This window comes from Pan troglodytes, chromosome 1, assembly GCF_028858775.2.
Source record: "Pan troglodytes isolate AG18354 chromosome 1, NHGRI_mPanTro3-v2.0_pri, whole genome shotgun sequence".
NCBI lineage: Eukaryota > Metazoa > Chordata > Mammalia > Primates > Hominidae > Pan > Pan troglodytes.
Genome location: NC_072398.2, coordinates 42,308,529 through 42,320,151, shown reverse-complemented (window position 1 = coordinate 42,320,151; position 11,623 = coordinate 42,308,529). Strand labels below are relative to the sequence as shown.

The 11,623-nt window shown below is 48.1% G+C and overlaps 2 protein-coding genes across 7 annotated transcripts in view; one reads left to right on the top strand and one right to left on the bottom strand.

Moving 5' to 3' along the window:
- Window positions 1-282: 282 nt before the first annotated feature.
- Window positions 283-7,258, bottom strand: IL10 (interleukin 10). 3 transcript variants are annotated; one of them, XM_016927617.2, is made up of 6 exons: window positions 7,018-7,258; window positions 4,957-6,122; window positions 4,038-4,097; window positions 3,589-3,741; window positions 2,511-2,576; window positions 283-1,410 (listed from the first exon to the last, which is right to left on the bottom strand). In XM_016927617.2, the coding sequence occupies exons 2-6, from the start codon at window positions 5,119-5,121 to the stop codon at window positions 1,318-1,320; spliced, it is 537 nt and encodes a 178-aa protein (XP_016783106.1). In that variant the 5' UTR covers window positions 5,122-6,122; window positions 7,018-7,258; the 3' UTR covers window positions 283-1,317. The 3 variants fall into 3 exon arrangements, with proteins under 3 accessions (XP_016783106.1, NP_001129092.2, XP_063654249.1); NM_001135620.2 differs by lacking the exon at window positions 7,018-7,258 and having other exon boundaries at window positions 1,318-1,410; window positions 4,957-5,121; XM_063798179.1 differs by lacking the exons at window positions 283-1,410; window positions 2,511-2,576; window positions 7,018-7,258 and having other exon boundaries at window positions 3,361-3,741; window positions 4,957-5,286.
- Window positions 3,417-11,623, top strand: part of IL19 (interleukin 19) — a 73,030-nt gene continuing 64,823 nt past the window's right edge. Inside the window, exon 1 of one of the 4 annotated variants that reach the window (XR_010150788.1) lies at window positions 3,417-3,760. The gene's annotated coding sequence lies outside the window, so the exon portion shown is untranslated. The remainder of the gene's footprint in view (window positions 3,761-11,623) is intronic. The other 3 variants (XR_010150787.1, XM_063792671.1, XM_063792669.1) reach the window with 3 other exon arrangements.

Below are 11,623 nucleotides of genomic sequence, written 5' to 3'. Positions count from 1 at the left end.
GAATCTCCCCATTAGCCTTGAAAATCAGCATGATCTTTAAGGATTTAGGAGCAAATCTTTAAAGGATTGAGTTGTGGGAAGACCATGATGTCTTTGCTATTGGCTTTTGCAGTGAGAATAGCTTTTTCTCTGATCAGGTTTGGAGCCTTCCCTCTCTCCTGGGGCTGGGGGGTAGCTGGCTTCCTTTCTCTGAAATGCAGAATTCATTCACCCACTCTCTTTTGTCTTGGGAGCTTTGAGAGAACAATTTTAGTCAGACAAGAGTCAACTGACACCAGAACATGATGTGAATAAGATACATTTATTTATTCAAAATTAAAATCTGCTATGAAGACAGACAAACAATGTAACATTCCCAGAGGAATTGAATAAATTCTAGTTAAAACTGAGTTCTATTAGAACCAAATTTATTTTTATTTTTATTTTTTGAGACAGAGTCTTGCTCTGTCACCCAGGCTGGAGTACAGGGGCATGATATCAGCTCACTGCAACTTCCATCTCCTGGGTTCAAGCAATTCTCTTGCCTCAGCCTCCCAAGTAGCTGGGATTACAGGTGCGCGCCACCATGCCCGGCTAATTTTTGTATTTTTAGTAGAGACGGGGTTTCACCATGTTGACCAGGCTGGTTAGGAACTCCTGACCTCAAGTGATCCACCCGCCTCAGCCTCCCAAAGTGCTGGGATTACAGGTGTGAGCCACCACGCCCGGCCTAGAACCAAATTTAGGTTGTTATAAATAACAAGCTGGCCACAGCTTTCAAGAATGAAGTGGTTGGGGAATGAGGTTAGGGGAATCCCTCCGAGACACTGGAAGGTGAATTAATCATCAAAGGGGCTCCCTGGTTTCTCTTCCTAAGAGTATTTGTAGCAGTTGGGAAGCCCCAAGCCCACAGACAAGATAAATTAGAAGGAGGTCAGGGAAAACAGCTCAACAGCTAGAAAGCGTGGTCAGGCTTGGAATGGAAGCTTCTGTTGGCTCCCCAAAGAACATTTTTTTTCCTCCCTTATGTAACTTATAATTTATCTTAAAACACTCAAATACCATAGTGTGTCACCCTATGGAAACAGCTTAAAAACAGGTGAAAATAATAAATATTGAAAAAAAATTATAATATTGGGCTTCTTTCTAAACCGTTCACAGAGAAGCTCAGTAAATAAATAGAAATGGGGGTTGAGGTATCAGAGGTAATAAATATTCTATGAGAGAGGTACAATAAGGTTTCTCAAGGGGCTGGGTCAGCTATCCCAGAGCCCCAGATCCGATTTTGGAGACCTCTAATTTATGGCCTAGAGTCTATAGAGTCGCCACCCTGATGTCTCAGTTTCGTATCTTCATTGTCATGTAGGCTTCTATGTAGTTGATGAAGATGTCAAACTCACTCATGGCTTTGTAGATGCCTTTCTCTTGGAGCTGTGCAGAGAGATAAGAAACATTCAGTTAAAATCCCTTCTGGGGACTAAATAGGCTCCCCTCCCTCATGCTCATGGATGGGCATGACCTTGAGTGCAGAGGCTGCTTGTTCTCCCTCACGCTGGGAAGTAAACCAGAGGATAGGCCTAGCTGCCTTGGGAAAGGCTGTGCATTGACCTTCATCTCCTCCAGGCCTCCCCCTAGCAAGGGGAGCATTCATTTTGCAAAGCACTGTCTTCAAAATGATGCCTTTTCAACAATTTTAAAGGTCACGTACTCACATGATGATTATGCAGAGTTTGATGAAAAGACATTAGAGGAAGCGCTTCGAAAGCAAGACGGTGAGAGGAGAGGAGGGAGCCTTTTAAATGTCTGTGTTCTCCCACCAACACACTGAGCAGGCCCTGCCCTGCCGCCCTGACCTCCTATGAGAAATTCACACCCCCTGATGTTGGCACTCTGTGCAGTGTCTGTCCCCAGCCCACGAGGAGGACATAGGCCGCATGGTTTCTGGGAAATCAGACTGAAAAAGTTCACGCACAGTTGGAAGTGTGAAACCCCATTTCGTTTGGGAACTGACATTCTCAGGCACCTCGGCAGGTGCGAAGGGCAGATGGAAAGCGGGCTTGAACCAACTCCAGGTTAAGTGAGAATCCAGCTTCCTGCTCATTCTGAGTTCTAGGGAGTCTGGGCTGAACCCCCAGGTGTATTTGTATGTGCACATTTATGTGCCAGCTTCCTGCACGTGTGGGTTCAGCCTAGATTCCCAACAAGCTACTTTCTGTACTTTCTGTTTCCTTTGTCACTCTCCCCAGCATGCAGCTCACTGTGTTCAGAGGCTGGCCGGCCAGCCTAACCCGCAAGCCTGCAAAGGCAGCGAGCAGTCATTTAGAAACCCCCAAAGACACTTAACAGAAAACAAATACAATCAAGGCAGCAGCTCCTCACTGGCTGAGCAGGTCATACCATCTGTCAGGTTCCCACACTCTCTCCAATGAAGAATGGGGCCTATTGAGTCCCCACCACCTTCCATGCTTTGGGGTTGGGGAGTGGGCATGGGTTGTGCTCTGCAGACCCTCTCTGCCACCATCCAAGCTCACCTTATTAAAGGCATTCTTCACCTGCTCCACGGCCTTGCTCTTGTTTTCACAGGGAAGAAATCGATGCTGTGGAAGAAAAGAGAAAGTGTTGGTGATCCTGGCTCCCAGCTCCATGTCCATCACACTTGGGGGACAAGCTGGTGGCATCATGAGGAGGCCAGATTTATCCAAATGCCTCGCCTCACAGCTCCCAGAGAGAACTGAGCCCTGCTTCCATGGCCCTGGGAGTTAAATGTATTTCTCCAGGACTCACTCCAAGATGTTTGCAAGGCTTGGATGACAACCCAGGTCTTGGGATTCCTTCCTCCCCCAGAACTCTACAGTATCTCCTGCAGTGCTGAGCGAGGCATTCTTCAGCCTGTCCTTTTCTGCCTCTCTCTCCTGTCCCTCCCCGTCAGTCACAGCCACCGAGGAACACTTCTAAGCATCTGAGGAGGGAAGCTACTGGGACCAAACCCTTCACATAGCCTTGTCCTACAAATAGACACCAACTGATTTTCCAATATTGGTGACAGAACAGGGGAAACCATTAGTAGTGACGGCATCATTTCAGTTGGAGAAATAAATTACCTGGAGGAATTACTCATAGACACTAGCCTGGGGATGAATAGCCCCCTTGTCCCTTCTAAAATGCCAGGGGAAATCCTGTCAGTCAATCGGGCCCTTCTTAGAGCTTTGCTTTCAAAACATTGAGATTAAAAGAGGTGAATGATGTTTCCTCTGCTTGGGAACCTTAGCTCCCAGCCCAGGGTCTAGTTACAAAGAGGCAGTGGAGGCCTGACTGAAGCTCTGGGCTCCTTTTATGAAGAGAGAGGGGAGTAGTTAATAACCCACAAATGACTCACAAATAACAGGAAAGCTGTTTGCAAATTTCACATGTAAATGCCTAGCAGCCACCCCCAACGCCTGCTCAAAGAGAAATGAGCAAGAGATCTGACTCCAGGAGTCTTTCCTCATTTACAGCTAGCTCTGCCAGTCTGTGTCTTTGCTGTGTCTGTGGATGTGAGTGTCCCTGCTGGTCTGTAGGAGATGGTATTTTGGGGGCAGCTGCAAGGGAAAGAACTGATCTGCTACTTACACAGCGCCGTAGCCTCAGCCTGAGGGTCTTCAGGTTCTCCCCCAGGGAGTTCACATGCACCTTGATGTCTGGGTCTTGGTTCTCAGCTTGGGGCATCACCTCCTCCAGGTAAAACTGGATCATCTCAGACAAGGCTTGGCAACCCAGGTAACCCTAAGGGCAGGAGCCAAAGGTGAGTGAGAGATTGGCGGAGGTGGCTGGGAGGAGGGGCTGCTGCAACTAGCTTAAGAGGACAGCTTGGTTCTCGCGATCCTCCTTCACCAGAAGCTTCCCCCAAGGGACTGAGCCCTTTGTAAACCCTCTGGCTGCTGGATGTGCTGAGTTAACATCTTCCCACTTCTCCTTTTCAAAGCGAAGGAAACAGACCCAATTCCCTGCAATCAGGAAGCAGAGCCTCCCTTCCCTTAATCATGCTGCACACTCCCCCAGCACCCCGCCCCTGCTCTCACCTTAAAGTCCTCCAGCAAGGACTCCTTTAACAGCAAGTTGTCCAGCTGATCCTTCATTTGCTGCAGGAAGAACAAAAGGAGAATGAACTTGAGGTTTGGGGAAATAACTGAAATGCAGTCTTTTTGATGCCCTTTCATTTAGAGATTTTTTTTTTTTTAAATCAAATTGGCTCTGGCCCAAAAAAATCAAAAGGGGAGTTTTAAAAACAGAGGATTCAACAGTGATGGGACCATCACTTAAATCAGCTCCTCCTCCTCAGAGTCAAGTTATTTAAAAAATCTGGCCGATTTTGAAGGGAAAGCAGAAGCTTGACTCAGTCCTGGTCTTCTTTCTGCGGAGCTACATTCGGCTTTAAGGGACACCTATGTCAACCCTTCGGGGCCTTGAGCCCCCCCTCATGTCCTGTTCTCTGCTTTTCTTTCTCCCCACTGTAGACATCCAGTTTAGCTTGGAAAGAGCCCAGGGATTAAGAAGCTCCTTCTAATGCAGGTTTCCCTCATGTAGAGTGCTTCCCTAAACCACTGGTCTTTCAGGTCTGGAAATGCTCTAAGCAGAGGCAATTTAAATTTCCCTGCTGCAAGGCATGGGGAGCATCTTCACCTCGAATCAAACCTTTCTTTACTTCTCCTAGCCAATAAAGTATAGAGCGCCAGCAGGATCTTATAAGTTTCTCAGCACGAGAGAGAACGCATTTACTTTATAAGGCAGCTTTTCCTGCACATTTACTGTATCATCTGGCTTAGCTTAACTCACCAAACCCATGGCTTGATCTAGGATTCTCTTAAGAATTTAAGTTTGGGGGAATAGGTGTTGGGGATGGAGGTGGAGGCGCAGGAGGAGGGTTCTTATAGTTCCAGGAGAATGTCTAGTTCAGGCAGTCCCAGGAAGAGAGAAAGGACAGGAAGGAATCATACTCACAAAGAAAGTCTTCACTCTGCTGAAGGCATCTCGGAGATCTCGAAGCATGTTAGGCAGGTTGCCTGGGAAGTGGGTGCAGCTGTTCTCAGACTGGGTGCCCTGGCCTGGGCTGGCCCTCACCCCAGTCAGGAGGACCAGGCAACAGAGCAGTGCTGAGCTGTGCATGCCTTCTTTTGCAAGTCTGTCTTGTGGTTTGGTTTTGCAAGAGCAAGCCCCTGATGTGTAGACCTTCACCTCTCTGTCCCCCTTTTATATTGTAAGCTCAGGGAGGCCTCTTCATTCATTAAAAAGCCACAATCAAGGTTTCCCGGCACAGGATTTTTTCTGCTTAGAGCTCCTCCTTCTCTAACCTCTCTAATAAACTTAGTTTTCAATTTTTGCATCGTAAGCAAAAATGATTGGTTGAACATGAACTTCTGCATTACAGCTATTTTTAGGATGGGCTACCTCTCTTAGAATAATTTTTTAGCTTCTCAATTAAAAAAAGTTGATTTCCTGGGGAGAACAGCTGTTCTGTGCGCAGAGGCCCACAGCTGTGGGTTCCCATTCGCGTGTTCCTAGGTCACAGTGACGTGGACAAATTGCCCATTCCAGAATACAATGGGATTGAGAAATAATTGGGTCCCCCCAACCTGGGATGAATACCCAAGACTTCTCCTTGCTAACTTAGGCAGTCACCTTAGGTCTCTGGGCCTTAGTTTCCTCAAGTAAAAATGAGGGGGTGGGCTAAATATCCTCAAAGTTCCCAAGCAGCCCTTCCATTTTACTTTCCAGAGACTGGCTTCCTACAGGACAGGCGGGGTCACAGGATGTGTTCCAGGCTCCTTTACCCCGATTTCATTAGGATTCTCAGGCACATGTTTCCACCTCTTCAGCTGTCCCCCACCCCAACTGTGCTTGGGGGAAGTGGGTAAGAGTAGTCTGCACTTGCTGAAAGCTTCTTATATGCTAGTCAGGTAGTGCTCACCATGACCCCTACCATCTCTATTTTATAGTGAGCAAACTGAGGCACAGAGATGTTATATCACCTGTACAAGGGTACACCAGTGCCAACTGAGAATTTGGTTTCCTCACCCTACTGCACACCATCTCCAGCACATAGAATGAAACCTTGGATTAAATTGGCCTTAGAGTTTCTTTTAGTTGTAAGCTTCTGTGGCTGGAGTCTAAAGTTTAAAAGATGGGGCGGAAGAAGTTGAAATAACAAGGAAAAGAAGTCAGGATTCCATGGAGGCTGGATAGGAGGTCCCTTACTTTCCTCTTACCTATCCCTACTTCCCCTTCCCAAAGAAGCCTTAGTAGTGTTGTCTTGGATTTGTGTGTGTGTGTGTGTGTGTGTGTGTGTGTGTGTGTGTGTGTGTGTAGAAGGTAAGGGGAGCCAGTTGGGTTGCGGCGAGGAGTGTTGCTCTACCTGGGGAAGGACCGGGGCAGTGACATCAGGACTTCTTCAGATATCTGGAAAGTCTCTGGGGATCCTTTGATTGAGCCTTCACCTTCCCCTTCCACAGGGGCTTTGCCTGCCATTCCAGTTTAGACTGTAACTGGGAGGAACACTGACCTAGGTGCAGGAGGCCTGGGCTCTGCCTTGGCCCTGCCACTCTATAGTCAGGGCAAATCACTCATCCTCCCTGTGTCTGTTTTTCATCTGTCCCAACAGGGCAATAGCACCTGTCCTCCTGCCTGCCAGGGAGCATTGAGCTTAAGTAGCCATGGACCCAGATGGAGGGCATTTCCAGTGTTCTGCTAGTTCTTCACCTTTCTGCATCAGCAATGGGACAACTCCAGTGGCAGCAGGTTCTGAGCTTGCTGCACTAGAGAAGGTCACTCACTGCAAGGGGTGCAAACACCTTGGGGCCCAGCCAGCGCGGAGTGAGTGGGAGGGAGGGATGAGAGGGCCCACGCCCACCCTGTGGATGTCCCTGCTGTGTGACCTATGGATCAGGGTCAGGGGACTGTGGTGTCTCTTCCCAACTCTTCAGGGAGTGTCAATGTAGAAACCTAAGAATCAGGAAGTGAGAAAGAGCCTGCTAGAAACTAGTATGGAGCTAACTCAGAACTTACTGGTCCTGCCAGACTTAGACTGGCTTAAGGGTTCTGTCTGAGTTCTGCTGCCAGGAAGCAGAGAGAAGGGGACCAGGACCTGGGTTTCCCCTGCTTGCACCTTTCTCCTTCCCCCTCGGCTCCTGGGTTTTCTGGGCTGTGTCTGTGTTAGCCTGCAGGGCTAACCCCCTCTCTGAGCTGGGTGTTCCAGAAGTGGACTCAGCATGGACACCAGGCAGGCCAGGGGTTCTGAACTCTGGGTGAGGCTGTGAACCCCTCCTTCCTTTGTTTCCCATCATGCCTTGTGCTTACCTCACTAGGAAACCTGCAACCCTACGTGGTTATCATTCATGTACACACCATGCCTTGCCGAATCAGCTTTGAGCTCCCTGAAACAGGACATTGTTTTATTAATCTTTGCGTACTTGGTACTTAGCACCAAGTCTGGCCCTTGGAAGGTATCAGCTATACTTGGGATGGGCATAGAAGAGTGCCCTTTAAGCCTGGAGGGTGCGAGGCTAAGGAGGTGGTCTGGGCACAGGTAAGCATTCAGAAGGAGAGGGAGAGTGACTCAGGGATGCAGGCAGCCTCCCTTCAATTTTCTTATATGAGATGTGTGTGTAAATACACACACACACACACACACATACAAAATGTCAGGGAGAAGGGAGGTATGTAAAAGCCATTTGTACCTTTCTTTCATCTATAATCTGTTAAATAGGGCTGAGGTTAGGATCTGACTTCTTTTTTTTTTTTTGAGACAGAGTCTCGCTCTGTTGCCCAGGCTGGAGTGCAGTGGCATGATCTCAGCTCATGGCAAGCTCTGCCTCCCGAGTTCAAGCCATTCTCCTGCCTCAGCGTCCCGAGTAGCTGGGACTACAGGCACCCGCCACCACGCCCGGCTAATTTTTTTTTTTTTTGTATTTTTATTAGAGACGGGGTTTCACTGTGTTAACCAGGATGGTCTCGATCTCCTGACCTTATGATCCGCCCGCCTTGGCATCCCAGAGTGCTGAGATTACAGGCATGAGCCACTGTGCCCGGCCCGGATCTGACTTCTTTATTTGTTCTGAAATGCGTAGCTAATTATCTCAAGCCATTTGCTGAAGATTTGATTCTTTCCCCATTGATTTGAAATTACTGTCCACTCTCATTTCAAAATTTCAGAATTTAAGTGGTTGGAGAGAACCATAGGCAAGTTCCCTGGTGCAAGTCCTCATTTAGCATATGGAGATAACGGCTTCTCCATCAATATGTCTCATAGTATTTCTGTCAAGAGATAGATATGAACATTTGAATAAAGACCCTGTGCCCTTATATTGACAAAGCAACAAGAACAACAAACAGGACTCCTAGTTCTCAAGTTTTTGAAGATATCTGTTCATCTGAAAAGTCACTGGGGTCCACGGGGAAAAGTCCCAAGCCCATAGGTCATGTCTGAGACATGAATGCCAACACTCACATGTGAGGAGATTTGGGTTTGGATTTTGGTACAAGGCAAGAGCCCATGAAGAGAGGGAAGTGAGAAGGCAGGCACCTATGGATGGATAGAATGTCAGCCTGGGCACAATTTAGTCCTGTGAATTTCAAGAGGACACAAATGCCACTCTCACACTGTGAGCTTCTTGAGGCCAAAAGGCCTGAGTCCAGTTTGCCCTCAAGCCCAGATGCATAGTAGGCATCTAATCAATGCTTATTACACTGATTTTAAATGAATTTTTCCAGTGGGGGATGTACTGGGAAATCAGAAGGTTGTGGGAAGGGGAATACCTCTCTTCTTCCATCCCTGCTCCAAAATATTCTCTCATTTCTGTATTTAGCTGCAAATGAAGGAAAACCTGAGTAAGCATGGCTTTTAAAAGAGGGGATTTTATTTTATTTTCTGTCTCACTCATCAAGAAGCCCAAAGCAGGCACTCAGATGTCATCCAGGACCCGTTTTTTCTGCATTCTTGTTCTCCTAACCTTTGTTGCAAGGAGATAGGAGAGATAGGAGGTGGTAAAGTCCAAAGGTTTAAAGGCACACCAACCCAGGAGACCCTAATAATCTTTTTAGGAAGCTCCGCCCAGTAAGTTTCATCACTTTAGCTGCAGAGGAATCTGGGCAGGCAAGAACTGCTGGTGTGTGTGTGTGTGTGTGTGTGTGTGCTTATGCAAATAGATTTTGGAGGGTGCATTCTACAGTTTACAAGATCTTATAAAGAATCTGCCTCCCATTAGAGCAGTCATCGGCCAACCTCCCCAACAGCACTTGGGTTTTCCTGTTGAGAGCGGGGACTGAGAGACAGGACTAGCTGGATTTCCTAGACCAACTAAGAATCCCTAAGCCTAGCTGGGAAGGTGACCGCATCCACCTTTAAACACGGGGCTTGCAACTTAGCTCACACCCGACCAATCAGGTGGTAAAGAGAGCTCACTAAAATGCTAATTAGGCAAAAACAGGAGGTAAAGAAATAGCCAATCATCTATCGCCTGAGAGCACAGCGGGAGGGACAATGATCGGGACATAAACCCGGGCATCCAAGCCGGCAATAGCTACCCTCTTCGGGTCCCTTCCCTTTGTATGGGAGCTCTGTTTTCACTGTATTAAATCTTGCAACTACAAAAAAAAAAAAAAAAAAAAAAAGAATCTGCCTCCCTTGTCGGGCACGGTGGCTCACGCCTGTAATCCCAACACTTTGGGAGGCTGAGGTGGGCGGATCACGAGGTCAGGAGATTGAGACCACCCTGGCTAACACGGTGAAACCCTGTCTCTACTAAAAATAGAAAAAATTAGCCGGGCGTGGTGGCAGGTGCCTGTAGTCCCAGCTACTCGGGAGGCTGAGGCAGGAGAATGGCGTGAACCTGGGAGGCGGAGCTTGCAGTGAGCCGAGATCGCACCACTGCACTCCAGCCTGGGTGACAGAGCAAGACTCCGTCTCAAAAAAATTTAGCCAGGTGTGGTGGTGGGCGCCTGTAGTCCCAGCTACTTGGGAGGCTGGGCAGAAGAATGGCGTGAACCCGGGAGGCGGAGGTTGCAGTAAGCCGAGATCGCGTCACTGCACTCCAGCCTGGGCGACAGAGCGAGACTCCGTCTCAAAAAAAAAAAAAAAAAAAAAAAAAGAATCTGCCTCCCAGCTACTCTCATGCTAAGCAAAATGGCAGCCTTCTTGGTGTAGTTACCCCATGCCTTACTGCAATCCTGCAGCTCAAACCCAAGAGTGGGGAGCAGGCTAGCAGCCTTGTGAGGGTGGCTCTGGAGCTGCAGAGGGAAGGTTCAGGGATCCGGGCTTGCTGGACTCTGGGTTTAGACAGCTTGTTGGGCAACACGGTCAGCCGGCAGAGAGCAGGCAGGTTGACGATGCAGGCAGAGAAGGTGAGACCGTGCCCATCTTGGGGATGGGTGACAACTGTCCTGATGAAGAAGCCCCTCCGGGCTTGACTCCTATTTGCCATTAGTAGTTATTTTTTAAAGCTGATAACGGGAGTTTCATTTCTTCTTATCCAGGACATTTAGTGTGTAAAATAGCTTTGCCAGCTTGAAATTTCTAGTATTCCCTCGAATAAGCTTCCTCAGCTCCTAGGACAGAGGCTTCCTCAGAAGCTGTGCTGCAACAGACCCCAATGCCTATCACACACCCAAAGCGTGGCCAGTTTGGGGTGCAAGGAGACAGGAGTCTGTGAGCACTGTATTCCTCTGCGCTCTCCTGACATTGGCATTGATAGTGTCTGGGGTACTTCAGAATAAACGCCTGGTGGGCCAGAAGTTTAAGAGGAGCCCGGGCTGGGGCTGGCCCTTGGGTGGAATGGAACAAGGGTTATGCAAACCGGATTAAGCGCCCTTCCGAGGATCATGGCCGGCAGACACTGCAAACCACAGATGAACGGAAGGGCTGATCTTTGGGCAGCCAATGTGGAATTCCCCTTTGTGCAACTATGGCACCAAATCAGGCAATTTGGATTTTCCTTAGGGGATGGACACTGTGCTCTGTAACTTCTCATATGAGAAGTTTGGCTTATCAGGGACCAGGACACCAGGTGTTTGAGCCTTGGCCACCCAGAGGACCATAGTTGTTTCTGCTCTGTCTGCATGACTACCTAGGATAACTAGTGGGCTCCTGAGTGTGGGGCACAAATGGATTCTTTTAGCTCCAGGACTGTCCCTCTGGTGCGCTTTAGTTTGCTCCAGTCTCCACTGGATGGCTGGCACCTCCAACCCAACATATCCAAGCAGGGCTGGGTTTGTAGATAAGTGACTTCTGCAGTCACACAGGGTCCCATGACTAAAAAAGTCCTCCCCTTACTCTGCTACCACCATCTTGAAATTCTCAATAACTGTTGAGCAGGGGGTTCCACATTTTTATTTTGTACTGTCTTCCCCTGCCAATTTATGTAGTTGATTCTGTATCTGAGAGTAAAATCATCTCTCTCTGGTTTCACCTTCATCCAGCGCACCCTCGCTCAGTAAATGGAACTATCAATTAACTCTAGAAATGATTTGTTGGTCCCTCCCTCTTCCTTGCCAATCTATGTTCAATCTATCACCAGAACCTCCAGATTTTTCTTCATAAACATTTCTCTAATCTACTGATTTGTCTCCATTTCCATCATCACCAGCAATGACTGTCTGGTTCAAGCTGCTATCTGTT

What these genes read in the sequence shown, in the direction of transcription:
- IL10 (XM_063798179.1), bottom strand. Translation starts at nt 5,121, where the DNA reads ATGCACAGCTCAGCACTGCTCTGTTGCCTGGTCCTCCTGACTGGGGTG. An exon ending in GCAGAGTGAAGACTTTCTTT is followed by an intron (nt 4,098 to 4,956) that starts GTGAGTATGATT and finishes TTCTTCCTGCAG; the next exon opens with CAAATGAAGGATCAGCTGGA. An exon ending in CCTTGCTGGAGGACTTTAAG is followed by an intron (nt 3,742 to 4,037) that starts GTGAGAGCAGGG and finishes TCCTGCCCTTAG; the next exon opens with GGTTACCTGGGTTGCCAAGC.